At 50.2% G+C, this 21,065-nt stretch overlaps 1 protein-coding gene across 1 annotated transcript in view; it reads left to right on the plus strand.

Annotated features, from left to right (window-relative positions):
* The first annotated feature begins 10,591 nt into the window (after positions 1-10,591).
* The window catches only part of SULT2B1 (sulfotransferase family 2B member 1), a 36,886-nt gene continuing 26,412 nt past the window's right edge, over positions 10,592-21,065 (plus strand). Inside the window, exon 1 of the mRNA XM_043437886.1 lies at positions 10,592-10,812. Within this exon, the coding sequence (XP_043293821.1) occupies positions 10,607-10,812 (206 nt within the window). The 5' untranslated portion in view covers positions 10,592-10,606. The remainder of the gene's footprint in view (positions 10,813-21,065) is intronic.

Consider the following 21,065-nt stretch of genomic DNA (forward strand, 5'->3'; position numbering starts at 1 on the left):
CGATGCAATGGACATGAACTTGGGCAAACTCCGGGAGATGGTGAGGGACAGGGAGGCCTGGCTTGCTGCCGTCCATGGGTCACAAGGAGTTGGACACGACTGGGTGACTGACCAACAACAGGACAACTTTATCATTCTTATCACTTAGGAAATTCCGAGGGCTTTAGGAGCTCTGTGGCAGGAACAAAATATATATTTCTTATTATGAATCACATTAACACGATATATGACAATATTTTAATGCATTTCAAAGTGAGCTGCAGAAACGAGTACACTCTAACCCTTCAATGAGCATATCAACTAGGGTTCCATGTTCACGGTTGTATTTTTTTGGAACAGGGTGAAATTTACAGAATGTGAAATGCACAGATCTTAACTTGGATTTCAAGAAAGAGCTAACTTGTGTGACGATGTCCTTTTGCTATTCCAGATGCTGAAGAGCCTGGCATATTCTCCAGTATGGAATGTCCCACTTCCCTGACTCATCTCTTTCCTTGTAAATTTTTTTAGCTTGCGCCCTCCCGCTGCCCTCCCCACCCCACCCCACTCGCTGCCACCTGCTGTTTCCCCAACACTAGAAGATGTGCCTGGAGCGGGGCTTCTCACCTTGGCCCTGCTGACACTTGAAGCTGGAGGAGTCATCCTTGTGGGGCCACCTGTGTGCTGTCGGACATTGAGTGGCCTCCTTGGCTTTGACTCGTTAATCCCAGTAGCATCTCCTTCCCCAGATGCAATAGCCAAAAAATATCTCCAGATATATCCAAATGTCCTTTGGAAGGGACAAAACTGGCCCAGGTCGAGCAACCATTGGGCTCAACATTTGTGTTGTGAATTCTTCCCAGTTTGTTCCAAGAGCCTTGGATCCCTGGTGCTGAGGGGGGCAGATAGAATCCTCCCTCCAGAGACCACCAGCCAACCCCCAGGAGAGATAGATGGTTACACGAGGACCTTGGAGCTTCTGAATTATCTCAGCCTGGGGAATGGCTTTGAAAAGGGATTTTGATGGGCAGCCAGGATGAGAACTGGTGACCCCGAGCTACTGTTGATTAAGCATTGATGGTGGGCCAGGAAATGTGCAAGAAGTTTTTCTTCTCCAGCCCTGTTCATGCCTTTATAGCAGCAGCAGCAGCTGCTAGGCTCAAATCCAAGCTGGACAAGTGATGTTTGCCCTCGGTGTCTCAGTTTTCTCATCTGTAAAATGGACTTAAGAATAGTGCCAGCTGCATAAGGTCATCACGGAGATTAAATGTGGAGCTGGGTAGGTCTCTTGGCATCTCGTCAGGCACTGACTAAGGGCTACGTAAGGGTTTGACAGATACAACAAAACTATGACTGTGTATCTTGGTATGGCAAGCGTGGCCCTGTGCCTTGGCAAGGCATGTCAGTTTCCCTGAGCTGGGAGAGAACCTGCCACATCATAGGGGACCCAGCTCCCTCCGTCTCTCCATTCTGCCTGTTAAGGGGCACAGTCCCAACTCTGAAGCTGTGCCCTTGCTGTCTTCTTTGTCCTATTTATCCAATTCGAAAGCATCAATTCTTCGGCACTCAGCCTTCTTTATGGACCAATTCTCACACCCATACATGACTACCGGAAAAATCATAGCTTTGACTATACAGACCTTTGTGGCAAAGTGATGTCTCTGCTTTTCAATATGTTGTCTACGTTTGTCATAGCTTTTCTTCCAAGGAACAAGCCACTTTTAATTTCATGGCTGCAGTCACCGCCCACAGTGATTTTGGAGCCCAAGAAAATAACATCTGTCACTGTTTCCCCTTTAATCCCCTCTATTTGCCATGAACTGATGGGACCCGATGCCATGACCTTAGTTTTTTGAATGTTGAGTTTTAAGCCAGATTTTTCACTCTCCTCTTTCACCCTCATCAAGAAACTATTTAATTTTTAGCTGCTGGTTATCTTTCTCCTTGACCACCATATTAGTTCCCTGTTGCAGCTGTAACAAATTGCTACAGATTTAGTAGTTTAGAACAACCCAAATCAGGACTTCCCAGTGGTGCAGTGGCTAAGACTCCATGCTCCCAATGCAGAGGGCCTGGGTTCAATCCCTGGTCAGGGAGCTAGCTATATCCTACATGCCGCAACTAGGAGTTTGCATGTCACAACTAAAGATCCTATGTGAAAAAAAAAAAAAGAAAAAAAAAATTTCAAAAGAACAGCATGTATACTATCTGTGGTGAAACAGATCACCAGCCCAGGTGGGATGCATGAGACAAGTGCTCGGGCCTGGTGCACTGGGAAGACCCAGAGGAATCGGGTGGAGAGGGAGGTGGGAGGGGGGATCGGGATGGGGAATACGTGTAAATCTATGGCTGATTCATATCAATGTATGACAAAACCCACTGAAATATTGTGAAGTAATTAGCCTCCAACTAATTAAAAAAAAAAAAGAAAAAAAAAAAAAGATCCTATGTGCTGCAACTAAAACCCAGTGCAACCAAATAAATAAATAGAATACAATTTTATTCTCTAACAGCTCTGGAAAGCAGTAACTTTCCATTTGGAAAGTCCAAAATGGATTTTGTGCTCAGTCGTGTCTGACTCTTTGCAACTCCATGGACTGTAGCCTGTCAGGCTTCTCTGTCCATGGAATTCTCCAGGCCAGAATACTGGAGTGGGTAGCCATTCTCTTCTCCAGGGGATCTTCCCAACTCAGGGATTGAACCCAGGTCTCCTGCATTGCAGGTGGATTCTTTTACCGTCTGAGCCACCAGGGAAGCCCGAGTACTGGAGTGGGTAGCACATCACTTCTCCAGGGCATCTTCCCCACCCAAGAATCGAACAGCATTCTTTACCAGCTGAGCTACCAGGAAAGCCTAAAATGGATTTTACTAGGCTAAAATCAAGGTGTCCGCAGGGCTGTTGCTTCTGGGGGTTCCAGAATAGACTCTTTCTTTGCTTTTTCCACATTTTACAGGCTGCCTGCATTTCTTGGCCTGTGGCTCCTTCCTCCATCTGCAAAGCCAGCAGCGTAGCACAGTCAGTCTTTCTCTAACCCTGACTTTCCTGCCTCCCCTTGTCATTTGTAAATTACATTTGCTGTTGTTCAATCTAAGTCTTGTCTGACTCTGTGACCCCACAGACTGCAGGCCTCCCTGTCCATCACCAACTCCCGGAGTTTACTCAAACTTATGTCCATGGAGTCGGTGATGCCACCCAACCATCTCATCCTCTGTCGTCCCCTTCTCCTCCTGCCTTCAGTCTTTGCCAGCATCAGGGTCTTTTCCAATGAGTCACTTCTCACATCAGGTCGCCAAAGTATTAGAGTTTCAGCTTCAGCATCAGTCCTTCCAATGAATATTCAGGACTGATTTCCTTTAGGATGGACTGGTTGGATCTCCTTGTTGTCCAAAGGACTCTCAAGAATTTTCTCCAACACCACAGTTCAAAAGCATCAATTCTTCAGCTCTCAGTAAATGACATTGGGCCTACCCAAATCACCCAGTGTCGCCTCCCCGCCTCAAATCCTTAACTTTTTTTTTTTTTTAACTGGCAAGGAAGATTTTATTCAAGACTATTGTAACTGTGTTTATTGCAATCGGGGAGAGATTGAATTCAATTCTGCTAAAACAAGAGAGGCAGAGTTCTCAAGCCTTGGGGTGAATTAATGGAAAAGCACTGGACGACACTGGTAAATGTGATGAGATCATCTGGGTTTGCTAGTTATTGTTTATCAGTGTTTAGTTCCTGCCTCCCCACAAAGACATGGAGATGGGGTATTATCTTTATTTCTTTTTTTTAAAGTTTTGTCCAGCTTTTCATCCTGAAAAGAAGATACATACGTATATGCAAGCTACAAACTACCAAATGTATAATACTGGTGATTTTGCATGTAAGTTACATGTTTTAACATCAAATCCTTAACTTGATCACATATGTGCAAAGTCCCTTTTGCTAGTCTGAGGTCACTTATTTATTCTTTTTTTTTTTTTTTTTAAGCCTGAAGGCTTATGTGATCTTAGTTCTCCAATCAGGGACTGAACCCAGGCCCTTGGCCTGGACCACCAGGGAATTCCTGATCCGTGTTTGTTCTGAGGTTAGGAGGTAGGGTCACTATTCATTTTTTGTGCCCTACTGTACCCCCAGTGCCTGGAACAGCGTCTGGCACAGAATGGGTGCTCTGTAGGAGTTGGTGAATGAATGAACGGAACAGAAGGAGCAGGAAGGGCAGGACGGATGTTTGGATGTTCGGTGGAGCAGGTTTGGGGAGAGACTGAGGGCCAAGGAGGAAGTGCCAACCCCAGTTGCCCAGGGCGGGATGATGGAAGAAGCAGGGATCAGCTGGACCAGCAGGGCAGACCGGAGGCGGGAGAATGGAGCAGCACTTGGGGCATCCTGTTCTCCAGGACTTAAGCCTGTGCTCACGCACCTGCTCACCCACCTACTCACCGCCGTCGCCCTGGAGCACCTTAGGGGGAGGGGGTCATGGAGATGCCCGGCTAGCACAGCTGGTTTGGCTGGTTCTGGCCTCTAGGCCGGGAAGAGCCCTAAGGAGGGGTGAGGATGCTGCTGGGAGGGCCCACCGGAAATTGCGGGGGAGGGGCAGGCAGCGCCTCTGTTCTTGGGCCCACCCCTGTGGACCCCAGACTCTCATACCCAACACCCCCACCCCAGAAGGCTCACTGGGCGCTGTCTGGCCCAGCCTCAGGGACCAGAAGTCTAACCTCCCCATCCCTCACCTCCTCCTCTCTCAGACCCAGGAGTCCCGGCTTCCCCACACGGCGTCACCACCAGGCTTGATCTCTCAGGATTCCCAGCTTTCTGTACACGTGGGTCCCTTCTCGCCCCGTTTCTTCTTGTAAGACCGGACAGCCGGTAAGGATCCAGGTTCTCAGCCTTCCCTCCTTGCCCGGAGCATCCCTTCCCCAGGTCTCGGTCCAACTTCAGGGTCCCAGAGTCAGGGTCTCCCCCAAGCCGTCCACTCTTCCAGAGGCAACTCCAGGATCCCAGAGGCAGAGTTCCCCCCCAGCCGTCCTCTCTTCCAGAGGCAACTCCAGGATCCCAGAGTCAGGGATCCCAGCCGTCCACTCTTCCAGAGGAGGCCAGGTGTGGCCCGGCCCTTGCCCAGCCCGCAGCCCAGCCCCCGCCCTGCTCCGGGAGGGACGCCTGCGTGAGTGTGTGGGGTGGAGCCGGGTCTACGGTATCGGCCCTGGGGCAGGCTCCTCCACCGGGATGGGGTAATCGGGGCGGGGAGTAGAGACGGAGGTTTCTGCAACGCAGCACACCCCGAGATGGATCCACTGATTAGAGGGCTGGGGGCGGGGAGCCGTGCCGGCTTTGAGGTGTCAGCTGCCTGCCCTCTTCCCAGCCCTCCCAGCCTGATTCTTCCGTTCCTCCCCCGAGGAGCCCTTGGTCGCCCTGGGGACAAGGACATCCCCCTGCCTCCCATGACCCACTCCTTCCGCAGGTCCGGATGTCCCAGTTTCATCTCTGTCTGGGTCACAGGAACCCCAGCCCCCATCCCTTCCTCCCCCAAGACCCAGGATTCCGCGCCCCCTGCCCCTCTAGTGGCCAGCTTCCTCATCCCATTCAAAGTCCTTGTTCCCCGGCTCCAGGATTTGGGAGCCCTGCCCCCAGCCTCTGCTCTCTAGGGAACCCAGCCGGAGCCGGCCTGTCTTCGGCTCTCCCAGAATTCCCAGCAATTACTAACTTTTAATGGAAAGGTCGGGCTCTGGAGGTGACAATGGCCCCGATTCTGTGGAAATGTGACCTCATGACCCAGTGACCTCCCTTTGCCCATGTCTGAGCTCCAGGAGCAAAGTGGTACATCCTGGGACTTCCTGGGGCTCCAGGGGGAGTCTGGAAAGAACCCAGAGAATTGGGGGGGGGGGTGCGCCGAGGACTGTAGCGGGGTGTGGCATGCTTGAGAGCTCCCCATCTCTGCCCTCAGCCCCAGGCGGGAAGACCACTTTTTGCTACCCTTTTACATTCACTCCCTGAGGTCAGAGGTGGAAGGGGCGCCCCTCCGGGTTCAGGATGGTGTGTTCGTCTTCTCAGGGGCTCACAGGGTGGAGGGCATGTCCTGACCAGCCTAGCCCTACCTGACATTGCTCCCTGCTGCCTTTAAGCCCCCAGGGCTGGATGTGAGTTCCCACCCCAGGACCCAGGAATGTGTGGTATCCCTGGAAGTCCCCTCTTAGGATAGGAAGAAATACCTCCCAGCTGTCTCCCCAACCTCTATGCCTTTGCCAGACCCTCTCTCTGGTTGCTTTCTCCACTTAGGTCCCTCACCTGGTGTGTTTCCCCTACTGGGCCATCCTTGTCCCTGGGAAACCACCCCCTTCCTCCTCACGAGACTCAAATCTACAGGCAGGATACCAAGTGGACTGAATGTCCCCCAGGCCAGCAGAATCAATTCAATGAATATGCTAGCTCTGCATGTCATTTTATACTTTCTGGCAGCCACGTTCTTTTAGGAAAGAGAAAGGAATGAGATTAATTTTAGAAATATGTTTCGTTTAATCTCATGTATCCAAAACATCATCATGTCAACATATCATCAATACAGAAATTACCCATGAGATATTTTACATGCTTTATCTCAATTTTGATGCTCCACCTCCAAGGGTTAGGTGAGATACAGTCTTCCCAAAGTGTTAATGCTGCATTTAAGAGGAATGATGTTGCTTCTGTTTATTTATTTATTTATCTTTTGCTTCTGTTTTTTTCAAGTTAAATTTCAGTTGATTAAAATGAAATGAAATTGGAACTGTTCCTTTCCTCAGTCACAGGCACCACATTTCTAGTGGCCGGTGGCTCCTGTGTTGGACAGCTCAGCTGTACGGTGTGTCTCCTTACCTGACCCATTTGTGGACCCAGTGCCAGGTCCTGATCCAGGGGAGGCCTCCCTTGGTCTTAGTCAGAGGAAGAGATGGATGGATGCTTGGAGGATGGATAGATAAGTGAATACTGACTAGAGAGAGGGATGGATGGAAGCTGGATGATTGGATAGATAGATGAATGGATGGAGGGTGGATGATTGGATGGATGGATGGACAGATGGATGGATGGATGGATGGATGGACAGATGGATGGATGGATGGATGGATGGATAGATGGATGGATGGATGGATGAACAAATGGATGGACGGACAGATGAATGGCTGGCTGGATGGATAGATGGCTGGATGAACAGATGGGTGGATAGATGAACAGATGAATGGATGGATGGACAGATGGATGGATGGATGGGTAGATGGTCAGATGGATGGATGAGTGGATGAACAGATGGATGGATGGACAGATGGATGGATGGATGGATGGATGGATGAACAAATGGATGGATGGACAGATAAATGGCTGGCTGGCTGGATAGATGGCTGGATGAACAGATGGATGGATGGATGAACAGATGAATGGATGGATGGACAGATGGATGGATGGATGGACAGATAGATGGATGGATGGGTAGATGGTCAGACAGATGGATGGGTGGATGAACAGATGGATGGATGGATGGATGGATGAACAAATGGATGGAAGGACAGATGAATGGCTGGCTGGATGGATACGTGGCTGGATGAACAGATGAATGAATGGATGGACAATCAGATGGATGATTGTACAATCCTATTCCTCCCAGTGCCCACCCATCCCCCAGCAGCTGGCACTGGGTTTCCCACTCTCTCCTTCCCAACCCCTTCCAAGTCTCTTCCCTGTTCCCAGATGCCGAATGGAGCCCCCAACTCCATTTCTGTTTGGCCAGTGATCTCCATTCCTGCCCCTCCCCTCCTGTCTCTGGGTAAGATGCTATTCTGGTGTCTTCTGATTCCTCCTGCCACCTCCGTAGGAGGCTGGGCCCCTCACCCTCTATGATCAGGCCTTGCACCTCCCCATTCCCATGTTCTGAAGGGACTCAACCGACCATGTAGCACTGCGACCCATCACCCATTCCCTATCATCTGTGATGTTTCACACACTCCATCCACAGCATTTATCAAACATCCTACCACATTCTAGGTGCTCCGCTAGGCACCTCTCTTGGGCTACAATGGGGGACAGATAGATAACCAACCCTGTCTTCATGGGGTTCGCTGTCAGAAGAGGAGACAGTCAACAGACCAAAAAGTGAAATGCTGAGGCTGTCAGGTGGTGACAAGCGCTACTTGGAAAAAAGCAAAACAGGAGAAATGGGGGTGGGGGGGTGGAGGTGGAGAGGTTGGTGGGCAAACTCTGAGGAGGTGAGACCCGGCAGACTTGGATAAAGGGAGACGTTGAAGCTTCCAGGCATCTGAGGAAGAGCATGTCAGACAGGGGAAGAGCAAGTGCAAAGGCCCTGGGGTGGGAGCGTTTTCTACGTCCCTGGGACCCCTTGTGCAGCTGGTCCCTTGCCCACTCAGCCACAGCCTCCAGGCCTGCCTTCTCCCTTAAACACCTTCCTTGAAACTTTCATGGGGTCTTCCTGGATTTCCTGGTCCCCCAGGGCTGTGCCCCCAAGGTTTCCCCACCCGCAGTGTCCTTCAAGGATCGGGGCATCCCATTTCCCCTAGACTCTCCCTCTCTTCCGGAACTTGAGGCTTCTGGCTGGCATGCGTGCCCTTCCCCTCTGATTCTGTGGGGGCCCTGGGGACAGGGTTCAGCAGAGGTTCCCGTGGGAAGGGCAGGGCAAGGTTGTCACCTTTTCAGAGCTAAGAACAAAGGGTCACTGAAGGCAGAACAAAGGCTAGGCAGTCCAGGCCCGGGGGCCAAGCAGGATGTCTCACTCAACCCACCATCGTGATGTGGGAAATCCACTCAGCCCCAGACCAGGAGAGAGTAGGCCCTCTCGATTTCCCTCCTCCCTTTGAGGGAGCCCTTTTCACAGATGGGAACATCAAGGTTGATGCTGAAAGTGGATGAGGCATGGGAATTCCCTGGCCGTCCAGTGGTTAGGACTCTGTGTTTCCACTGCTGAGGGCACAGGTTCAGTTCCTGGTCAGGGAACTAAAACCCTGCAAGCCGTAGCGCATGCCCACCCCACCCCCAGAAAAAGTGGCCAAGGCAGGGTTTGAACTCAGTTGAAGTGGCTCCTCATTTCACAATATCCTAGAGATGGGCCTTTGAGCAGATAAACTGAGAGGGCGTGATGCCCCAGGACGTGTGTCTTCTGCCTGTTTTCAGAGTGAGGGTGTGCAATGCTGTGTGACCTTCGGCAAGTCACTCCACCTCTCTGAGCTCCCTGCTCTATCTATTACTTGTCCCACATGCAAAACATGGGAGACTGTGATTGGTCAGTAAAGAGAGGACTTTCCCCCCGCCCCCTGCCCAGTTTTCAAGGCTTCATTGAGTTTGTTACCAAATTGCTTCTGTTTTATGTTTTTATTTTTTGGTCACGAGGCATGTGGGATCTTAGTTCCCTGACCAGAGCTGGAATCCGCACCCCCTGCATTGAAAGGCGAAGTCTTAACCACTGGAAGGCCAGGGAATTCCCAATCGAGTTTTAAATGATAGTATTTTTGTATTTACTCATCCAACCAAAATTTCTCTGGCTCATACTAGACAGATGAGAAGAAATTTCTAGAACGATACTGCAAAAACGTTCATGGTGTTTGTCTCTGCGTGTTGAAGGAGGGTCCTGAGGATCCCTATTTTCTTTCTGGACTTAGTGGCTCAGATGATTTTTTTTTTTTAAAAAGGAAGTCATTTCTGGTGAGGAGACTGGGCATCTCAGTCAGACACCAAGTCTCTGAGGGGTCAGGAGACCAGTGGGTGGGGAGGAGCTGGGTTTGGGAGGGAGACAGCGGAAGGGGGAACGTGGGCTTTGCGGAGCCTCCTGTGTGTCAGACACTTTAAGAAGCATTTGAGAAATGTCTCATGAGATCCTCACAACAGCCTGATGACGTGGATATCACTTACAGGGCGGCGGTGGGTGGGGGCGCGTGGGGGTGGGCACTGACGCCCAGGGGGCTGATGAGCTGGGAGGTGTTGGAGCTGAGAGTCAGACCGGGAGCTCTGAGCTTCAGCTCCCCCCACCAGCCAGCTCTGGCCGTCATCTGTTGCATCTCGGTATCTCTTTGTGTCTCCCACTATCTCCGAGCCTCCGTGTTTCTCGGGTCCCCTCGGCTTCTCCCGCCTCTGTCTCTCTGCGTGTGTCTCTGCCTCTCCCCCTCGGTCTCTCCGTGTTTCTTGTCATCTCTGACCCTGTCTCGGTGGCCTCTCTCTCCCGTCGGTGCCCCTGCGGCCCTGGTCCCATCTCAGCCTGTTTCTATCCGTGCCCCTTGCAGATGTCAGCCTGCGCGGGCAGTTTCTGTCTGTCTGGTTCCCAGCAGCGTCCCAACCCTTCCAACAGCGCCTGGCAGACAGGAGGCGCTCAATAAATATTTCTTGAATGAATAAAAGCATGAAGGAATGAATGAACTCTCTGAGATGGGGCTAGCTCCTTGATCAGATGAGCAAGCTGAGGTTTCGTAGGGTCATAGGAGTGCCCCGAGCCACCGGCACAGAGGGTTCCGGTGTAGCATTGTCTGTGACCCCCCCGGACTCTGTCCCCATCCACTGGCACGGTGCCCAGGAGGTGCCTGTCACCCCTCCTCTCCACCCTCAGAAGGGTGGCTCCCTCCTGGCCTCTCCCCGCTGTTGGAGGCGTGGGTAGCAGCTGGGAGAACCGGCTGGATGCGGCCCCTCCCCTTGGGCGTGGAGGTAGGCACCTGGCGGTCCCCGGGTGGCAGACGCCACCGGTGCACACACCTGGTCCCCGTGCCGTCTGCTCCCAGCGCGTCCTCCTCTCCCCAGCCTCGCCCGCCTGCCATGGGTGAGCCTGCCGAGCCCGGGAACCAGGCCGAGTGGGAACCCAATGAGAAAAACATCTTGGCGATCAGGTGAGGCCCAGACCCGCGGGCAGTGCGTGGGGAGCCCCCTGGAGGAGGTGGCCTGCGGGGAAGAGCCAGGGGCCTCTGCAGAGGAGGCCCAGGGCTCCCAGAGCCTCCGAACCGGCTGGGCTGGGGCTGGCGTGACCGCCCTGGGGTGCAGGTCCCTCCTGCGAGGGGGTTCGAGGACCCAGGTGGTGCTGAGCCACCTGTTGAGATGCTTGCGGTGTCCTGTCCCCCTCGGGGCCTCAGGTTCGCTGTGTGTCAAATGTAGGACCGGAGGAGAGCAGGGGCTGGGTGCGCCGTCGTTGCCAGGGAAACAGGAGGGCCTGTTGTCCCCGCTTTCCTCCCAGACATCTCCCCCCTAGAAGCCCTTCACGTGGGGGTGCTTTCCCTCCAGGGGGCTCTGCTCTGTTTGGGGGAGGATAGGAGATTAGGGGTGAGCCGGGCTTGGATACAGATACAGCTGAGTCCCCGAGTCCGAGGCTGTGTCCTGAGGGACTCGGGGGCCCAGAGGAGGGGCCTCTGACTCCTCCTGGGGGTGCTTAGGTCAGAGCTCTCAGCACTTTGGAAGCCTGACTCCTGTGTTCCCAGGCATGACTCAGACACTTTTTATAGTCCTCCACTTTCCAGATGGGGAGACTGAGGCTGAGAGGGAAAGTAATGGGACCATGATTATTACGCGGCCAGAAACGAACTGAATCCCATCCATCTAACCCTCTCCTCAAGGGCCTCGTGATACCCCCACAGCTCCATTTATCAGAGAGAAAGTGAGGCTCACAGAGGGCAGGCAGCCTGCCCAAGATCACACAGCGAGCTGTTTAGATGATCCCACCCCTCGGTATCTTGCACTCTGCCAGGCAAATCTCTCCTGGCCTCCGGAGCCCCTCCAGCCACCCCTGGCTGTACTGTTTCAGGTTCTTCCCCTCCCCTCCCTCATCCTTGTGCCCCCGTTTCCCCCAAACTCCAGAGGCTGGAGTAGTTGAGTCCCGATATCTGTGTGACATGGACAAGCCTCATGACATCTCTGGACCTGTCGAACTGAGAGTGGCCGCCGGGCAGTGTCCAGCTCTGTTTGAGGAAACCTCCAGCATTCTCTCTTCTGCATTCATTTCTCCAGGTTCCCTGGGTTCTGCAGTTTCTCCTTCTTGAGATAAATAGGTTCTGCTTCTGGGTTCTCATATCTGGAAGACTTTCCTCCCATCAGGCCCTGGCAACCCCCCTCTGCTTTGCTCCCACGCAGCCAGTTTTCTGCAGCCTTTTCTCAGTGAGTGAACTTGACCTAGTCATTTGTCCTCTCCCAGCCTCAGTTTCCTCATCTGTGAAATGGGGGTACATAACCCTCACCTATGACGCACTTACAGACCTGAATTCTGCAACTCCTTGGGAAGTGGCCTTAGGATTGAAAATCTTCTTTTCCACGAGCTTCTGGAATTCCCTGGACCAGAAGAATGCTTCTCATGAGGGCCCTCACCATCCTTTTTGGACCTCCCGCTGCAGACCCCTCAGACACACGACATCCCCAGCGTTGGGTGGGAACTCAGTGGCTCCCCCACAACTACCTGCCTCCCAGGCTGTCTTCTCAGGGTTGGCCCCTATCAGTCCCCAGGCCAGACACCACGCCCCGCCATCCTCCTTCTTTCCTTCCTCTCCCTCCCACATCCTGTCACTCCCCAGCCCTGCTCTCCCGTTCCCTGACTCTCTCCATTTGCATGGCCCCAGCTCTGACCTCATCTGCCCCTCAAGCTCACCCCGGCCTCCCTGCCTTCTAGTCTTTCCCAGAGCTGCCCCTCCACTCTTCCCAATCCCAAGGCCCCCCAGGGCCCGGCACCCTGGCCTCTCCAGGTCAGTCCCCACCCTCACTTGCACTCCGTCTACCCCAGCATTTCGAATTCCCTGCTTACACCTCACTCTTCCCTGCCCCAGTGCCTTTGCATATATGGTTTCCTCTGCAGAGATTCCTAGAGATCTCTACACCTACCCGCTGACCATAGCCCCAGCTCAAGTGCCTTTCTTGAATCCCTCACACCCACAGCAATGGTTTCCAAAAGCTTTATGAGACACAGATTCCTTTGTCCAGGAGAAATCTTATGTCCAAGCCAAAATATGTAATAGAGATCAAAATGCAGCTGCTCTGGCTTAAAATGGGGGAGTGAGGTTGGGGTCCCGCCGCTGCCCATGCTCCTTCTGTGAGAGTGCCTCTCTGCACACACCTCTCCCCCAGCTCCATCCTCCACCTTCCTAGCTACCTGGGCCTCACCTGACAGCTTCCACATTCTGTCTGATCCAGATCTCACACCTTCAGGCCTTTGCTCCTGGAATGACCTCACTCCACCTGGCAAAGTCCTCACCCAATATAAGACTCTTGGCCCCCATAGGTAGGTTTCCTGATCATACTTCTGATTTCAAACACTTGCCATGGTACTCAAAGGTGGACCCGTCCAGAGACAGGGACAGAGTTGGGACCACCTCTGCCGTCCTCTGCTGGGGCGGGGGGGCCTGCGAAGGCTCTGAGAATGATGTCAACAAATGAATGGAGGAGAGAGGAGGCAAGCTTGGAGCTGGTGCTGGCAGGATGACTCAGGGTTGGAAGACAGGTGGGGGCGGGGCATGCAGGGGAGGAGACTGGAGAAAAAGGACCGTGGCTGTTGGAGGTTGAAAGACATGAATGACTTTCAAGGTCAAGGGCTAAAAGCGACTCCCAGGAACTGATTACAGCCCACTTCCATTTTTAAGTTTCCCGCTCTCCCAAGCCAGGAAAGCTACACCAGGTATCAATTTTTGAATACAGGCATAACCATTCACTGAGACTTCCCTGGCTGTTCACTGGTTAAGGTTCCTTGCTTCTAAGTCAAGGGATTTGGGTTCCATCCCTGATTGAGGAGCTAAGATTTCACATGCTGCACAGTGCGACCAAAAACCCAAACAAACAAACAAAAACACACAGAATTTTTTTTTAATCTGATTTTTTAAAAAAAGACTGGTAAGGATTTAATTTAGGATGGTTGAAGGGGGAGGCCAATGGTACAGGGAGGAGCCCAGAGGCAAACTGCTTGGAATGTTCCAGTGGCTCAGATGATAAAGAGTCCACCTGCAATGCAGGAGACCCAGGTTCGATCCCTGGGTCAGGAAGATCCCCTGGAGAAGGAAACGGCAACCCACTCCAGTATTCTTGCCTGGAGAATCCCATGGACAGAGGAGCCTGGTGGGCTATAGTCATGGGGTCTCAGAGACTGAGTACCACATACATGCACATTACAAATTATGGTTTAGAAATGTTATATGTTTTCCACGGAGACTTGTAGGTATCCAGCGGACTAGAAAGGGCTCATAAGTGCAAAACTAAAATTTTAAGAGGAAGAAGTTAGAAGCAAGAGGTAAGCAAAACCCAGGCAGTTATGCTAAGTTTCAGGAGGCAGAGATGAAGCAGAGACAAGCCCAGAGGATGGTAATCCCTAGAGAATCTTTTTAATATCACTTTGTTGAGTATCTTCCACCCATTATCTCATTTAATCCCCAACAATCGGTTGAGATTAAGCCATGTGAATGATTAACTATGATCATTCTATTTATGATGAAGGTCACTGAGGCCCAGAGAGGTTGAGTGACTTGTCCAGGGTCACACAGCTGTCGAGCAAGGTGTAGTCAGGACGTGAACCAGGACAGCCTGATTCTGTCACACCCTGAAAGGAGTGGGCAGTTTCAAAAGGAATTTGGGAATAAGCAAGATGAGGAAGCAGGTGGATCCGCAAGTCAGCCCTGCCCAGACGGAGGCTTAGTAGGTATAGTGTACTCGCTGCTGCATTTCCTGGAAAATGCTGTGCCCTGGGCTGCACCTTGACCAGCCCTTTCCCAAGAAGAAGGTCAAGGCCGGAAGCCTCCTGGGCGTTTGGACCTGTGCTTGCTGCACCCCTCCCCTCCCCTCCTTCCTCTGATCTTAGAGAACCCCAAGCAAGGTCTTTTCAGATCTCACCCTCTGAGGTCACCAGCCCAGGTTTTACAGCCCCGGCTCCTCCTTCCTTGGGGAGGGCCAAGCTACTAGGATGATTTTAGGACTTCAGCCCTGCCAGTCACCAAGCTGCTTTTCCTAAGGGGAAGGGGGCCATTAAAACTAAAGGCAATAAACAGGGAAACTTCCCTGGTGATCCAGTGGTTGAGACTCTGTGCTCCCACTGCAGGGGGCAAGGGTTCAGTCCCTGGTCTCTGGAACTAAGATCCCGCATGCTGTACAGTGCAGCCCCGCCCCCCAAAAAATTTTTTTTAGGGCAGTAAACACGTAATCAAACCTTGAACTTGTTGCCTGGGTGGAATTTGGGCAGGCAGAGAGGATGTGGGATTCTGGACCTCCATGAATAAATCAGATGCCCTGAGAAGAACTAGAGAAAGATGCTCACAGCCCCTAGCTCCTACCTTCCCTTCTCCCCACCACCCACTGCAAAAGACACAGGCTGGGAGAGGGGAGGGAAGGATGTATTTCGGTCTCCACTTGCTCTCTAGAGGCCAAGAAGGGGGCAGGGGGAGGCGTGCCTGCATCCCACCTGTGGCTGCGGTCCTTGTAGGGATCAGGAAGTGGGAGCATCCAGGCCCCACTTGGAAAGATCAGAGGAGCCCAGTTTGCCAAAGGTAGGCTCTGAGGGAGGCAGAGTGGGCCCTGGTGGACCATCAGTGGCATCAAACGCCAAGACAAGAAGGGAGACCCTGAGGACTTCCCTGGTGGTCCAGTGACTAAGACTCCCAATGCAGGGGGCCTGGGTTCGATCCCTGATCAGGGAACTCGATCCCACATGCCGCAACTGAGTTTGCATGCTGCAGCTAAAGCTTCTGCGTGCCACAACTAAGACCCAGCACAGCCAAAAAAACCCCCACAACAGGCTCTTGTCTCGCTGGGAGGTCTGAATCAAAGGGCCTAACAGAGGTGTGGCCAACTACTCATGGGGGTACCTGGACCAGTGCCCCTGAGGACTCTGCCCTCGCAGAAAGAATGCCTGTGTCAGGAGTCACGCAGCCCGCAGGAAGGCAGTCCTGAGTTCAAATCCGGCCCCTGTCACCCGCCAGATGGAACCCACTGGGCACACAGGATCTTCCTGGAAGTTCCGCATCCATGAAATGGGTGATGTCTCAGGACAGGCCAGACTCGCCGTTCTCTGCTGAGTCAGGGATCACGGGGTTTTCCTTCCTCCTTCTTGGATTCCCGTGACCACTTCTGAGCCAGGAGACTGGGTGCCAAAAAGGGTGGGGACAGGGTGAAATATGGTAATAATTATGACCTTCCCAAGAACTGGCCACGCACCAGGCTTGTGCTCAGAGCTTTGTCTGGGTGAACCTTTCCCATTTTCACAACAGCCCTGTGAGGGTGGTGGTGTCAGGGTTCCCACTTTACAGATGGGAAAACTGAGGCCCCGGAGAGGACTCAGACATCTGGGATTTGTTCCAGAGATATTGCTCTTTATCTCCATGTTAGAAAAAGAGATCAGAGGGGGGCCTTGAACTAGAGGGAGGGGCTACCCCTCTGTGGCCAGCAACTTAGGAGTGAGGCTGGTCCAACTCAAATAGGGTCAATGAGTCTGTGGTCTGACCACCATCCAGACCAACACTGCCCATAGATACATAACCCAAGCTCCCTTGGTAAACCTTTTCTTAGTCCTACCAAAAAAAAAAAAAAAGTAAAAGAAACAGATGAAATTAAGTGTGTGTGCTGTGTGTGTCACTTCAGTTGTGTCCAGCTCTTTGTGACCCCATGGATTGTAGCCTTCCAGGCTCCTCTATCCGTGGAATTCTCCAGGCAAGAATACTGGAGTGGGTTGCCATGCTTTCCTCCAGGGAATCTTCCCGACCCAGGGATCAAACCCGCATCTCTCATGTCTCCTGCCCTGGCAGGAGGGTTCTTTACCACTAGCACCACCTGGGAAACCCAATTTTAAGTATATATTTTATTTAACCCCATATACCTGAAATATTATTAGCCTTTAGGCTAAAGGCACAGCACATGCAGAGTTCCAGTGGTGTGGTGGAGCATGAAGTGTGTAGGGAACAAATGGAACTTGATGCTGGGAGCAGAATACCCTGGCTGTGCTGGTGTGGGAACCCAGAGGAAGGGGGGCAGCGCAGGTCAACGAGCCCGCAAAGAATCTGCTGGGCTTCGAAGGACAGAGCCAAGGATGCAGTACAAAGAAGGCTGAGATTTTGAAGAGAGTAATCCACAGATAGAGCTAGATTGTCCTCTATCACCATCATCAGAGAAATAAATCAAAGAGTCCTTGAAAAGTATGTATAGATATTAAATGTGCAAGGAGAGCGAAGGGAAGAAAAAGAGGAACAAGGAGGAAGAATTGACCTTATCAGATTTCAAAACCTGTAGTTACTACAATCCAAAGAGTTTGATGCCCTAGCAATTCCGATGCTACTAAATAAGTAGCCCAAGAGAAATGAGAATGCGGGTTCCACACAAAGGCAAAGGATGGTCTCAGTGGGTTTATGGGCGCTAGCCGAAGCTGGAAACAGCCATGAACAGGAGAAGGGGACAACATGCTGTAATCTATTCACACCATCAAATTCTACTCAGCCATAAAAAGGATCAAACTCTATATGTAATGTACACTTATGTTTATACAAGGATGCATGTCAAAGAGTATTATGTTAAGCAAAGTCGGATGCCAGTGTGTTGGCTTTTCACATCAGGTGGCCAAAGTATTACAGTTTCAGCTTCAGCATGAGTCCTTCCAATCATTGGAAAAGACCCTGATGCTGGGAAAGATTGAAGGCAAAAGCAGAGGCAGGCAGCAGAAGAAGAGATGATGAGGTAGCATCACTGACTCCATGGACCTGGATTTGAGCAAACTCCGGGAGACAGTGAAGGACAGGGAAGCCTGGCGTGCTGCAGTCCATGGGTTCACAAAGAGTTGGACACGACTGAACAACTGCAACAAAAGTGAGATGCCAGAGTACTTTCTATAAGTTGTTGGCTCTAGAAGGTCCAAGACAAGCCGAGTCAATTTATGATGGAAAAACTCAGAAAACTGGTAGCCTCGAGGCGGGGACTAACTGGGAAGAGGAAATTTTCTGGGGTGATGAACTATTCTGGACTTCCCTGGTGGTCTAGTGGTTAAGACTGTGCTTCCAATGCAGGGCGTGTGGGTTCAATCTCTGGTCAGGGAACTAAGATCCCACACACTATACTACATGGCATGGCCAAAAAAAATTTTTTAAGTGCATTGTGATAGAGATTTAGACTACTTGGAGGTAGTATGCATTTGTCAAAACTCACTTAAAATGAAGAGGTTTCGAGAAACAAAGGCATTTGTTTCTAAGTAGGGGATTTGCCTCTGATATTTATTTTCCTCTCTATTATTTTTGTATCTTCCAAATGTCCTATATGTTATTTTTCATGAGCAGAAAAATAATGATTCCAAAACTTTAGGTGATAGTAATTTCCATATATCATTAAAATCATTGAAAACATGAAAAACCAAATTAGGAGTTTTCCTCAACAGGAAAATAATGTCTAAAAGGTGGAAATGGGATGTCTGTCTTGCAGCTATGAAAAATGTTTTTTATTGAATGAAAGATTCTTTAAATTCTATAATTTTCAAAACTTTCACATACAGTTTCATAAAATCCCATAATAACTGTTTTCAGTTTAGTTCAGTCAGTTCAGTTCAATTGCTCAGTCATGTCCGACTCCTTGCAATCCCATGAACTGCAGCACGCCAGGTCCCCCTGTCCATCACCAACTCCCGGAGTTCACCCAAATCCATATCCATCAAGTCGGTGATGCCATCCAGCCATCTCATCCTCTGTCGTCCCCTTCTCCTCCTGCGCTCAATCTTTCCCAGCATCAGGGTCTTTTCTAATGAGTCAGCTCTTCGCATCAGGTGGCCAAAGTATTGGAGTTCCAGCTTCAACATCAGTCCTTCCAATGAACACTCAGGACTGATCTCCTTTAGGATGGACTGGTTGGATCTCTTTGCAGTCCAAGGGACCCTCAAGAGTCTTCTCCAACACCACAGTTCAAAAGCATCAATTCTTCAGCACTCAACTTTCTTTATAGTCCAACTCTCACATCCATACATGACCACTGGAAAAACCATAGCCTTGACTAGACAGACCTTTGTTGGCAAAGTAATGTCTCTGCTTTTTAATATGCTGTCTAGTTGGTCATAACTTTCCTTCCACGGAGTAAGCATCTTTTGATTTCATGGCTGATAACTCTTTTATAATTTTTTTAAATTTTATTTTATCTTATTTTTTATTGAAGTGCAGTTGCTTTGCAGTGTTGTGTTACTTCCTACTGTAAGCAGAGTGAGTCAGCCCTATGTGTGCATACACCCCCCCTTTTCTGGATTTCCTTCCCATGTAGGTCACCACAGAGCACTGAGTGGCGACCCCGGCGCTATGCAGCAGGTTCTCGTTCGTTATCTGTTGTAATCATAGCAGGGTAGACACGTCACTCTCAACCAAGAACCTTTAAAAAACATTCCCTGCCCCTGTGTTGCCCCTCCCTTCTCACCTCTCCCCACTGCGGACCGCTAGTTTGTTATCTGTGCCCATGAGTCTGCTCTTTCTGTTTCACTCACTAATTAGTTGTATTTTTGAGATTCCACATGTAAGTGATATCTACAGTATTTGTCTTTCTCTGTCAGACTCATCCCACTCAACATAATGCCCTCCAGGTCCAGTCATGTTGCCATTTTGGCAAAATTTTCCTTCTTTTTTATGACCGAGTAGTATTCCATATATAAATACCATATATATATAGTCCATATATATATCACATCTTCTCTATCCATTCATCCATATATAAATACCATATATGTATATCCCATATATAAATACCATATATATATTCCATATATATATAAATATCACATCTTCTCTATCCATTCATCTGTTGATGGACACTTTATACCTCAGCAATTGTAAATAATGGTCTGGCAGCTGTTTTTAAAAAGGAGAGGGCTACAGATTTGAAATGACCGCCTTAATAAAACATCAGCCAGATGCAGACTAAGGTGTAAGGTCTGATATCGATATTGTTTAGAAGAAGGACAAAGGGCAGCAGAAAAGAAATCTCAGTGCCCACACCGTGAACCGGCTGGCATGTACTTCTGTAAGGACGGTTAGGTTTCGCATCAAGCTGGTAATATAGGGGTCCCCTGAAGCTGGCATGGCAGCATTGGGGGAGGCCATTAACTTATGAACAAACCCAGAGGATAATAAATACATATAACTTATTAATAAACCCAGATGATCAATAGATACAGAGATACGATCTAAAATTTTATTTCCCTAATTTGATTTTCTTTAAAAAAAAAAAAAAGGAAAAAGATACCTGTGCTATATCCAGGCAGTCTAGGGGACTTATCCCCTCCCCGCCCCCTGGCCTCTCCCCCGTCCCCACCCACCCACTGAAGTTCATTTCAAGCTCATATTTCACCCCAGGCTCGCTCTCCTGGTCACGTGATGCCAGGTGTGGGCTCTGCCATCCTCCACCCCTGACTCCCAAGTCTCTGGAGACATCTCGCTGATCCCACCAGCCATGGGGCAGAGGGCAAGCACCTGGCAGTCACACCTGCCACGCTCACATCTCAGAATTCAAGATGTGCAGAAAGACATAAAACGGAAAATTCTAGTTCTCACAGCTGCCTCAGACCCATCCCCCAAGTAACCACTTTTAATGCTATACTGCCAGAAGATTTCTGAGTGCGTATCTTGTCTTTACTTATTTATTTGTTATTGTTTATTTTAAAATTTTATTTATTTATTTATGGCTGCTGGATCCTAGTTCCCCAAAGAGGGATCGAACCCATGACCCCCTGCAATGGAAGAGTGGAGTCTTAACCACCAGACCACCTGGAAAGTCCCACTTACTTATTTTTTAAACATTTTAATTTTTAAACATTTTAAAAAATGTTTAAACTTTTAAATATTTTTTAAACTTACTTATTTTTCTGGCTCTGCCCCTTGTCTTTTTACTCTCTGCAATATCTCAGACATCTTCCCAAATAAATGCCATCTCCTTACTCCTCCAGCCTTTTATTATGAAAATTTCAAGACTTAGAAAAACTCTGAAGGACTCATCCATGGCACACCTGCTCTATATCCACTACCCCTACAGTTTGATTATACTTGTTTCCTCATAATCTGTGCATCCTTCTATCCATCCAGCAATTCTTATTGGTGATGCCTTTCCGAGGAGTAAACTGCAGACGTGGAAACACTTCACCTTAAGCATTCCAGGCTGCATATTATGAAATAGACTTCAATAC

This window comes from Cervus canadensis, chromosome 18 (assembly GCF_019320065.1).
Source record: "Cervus canadensis isolate Bull #8, Minnesota chromosome 18, ASM1932006v1, whole genome shotgun sequence".
Classification (NCBI taxonomy): domain Eukaryota; kingdom Metazoa; phylum Chordata; class Mammalia; order Artiodactyla; family Cervidae; genus Cervus; species Cervus canadensis.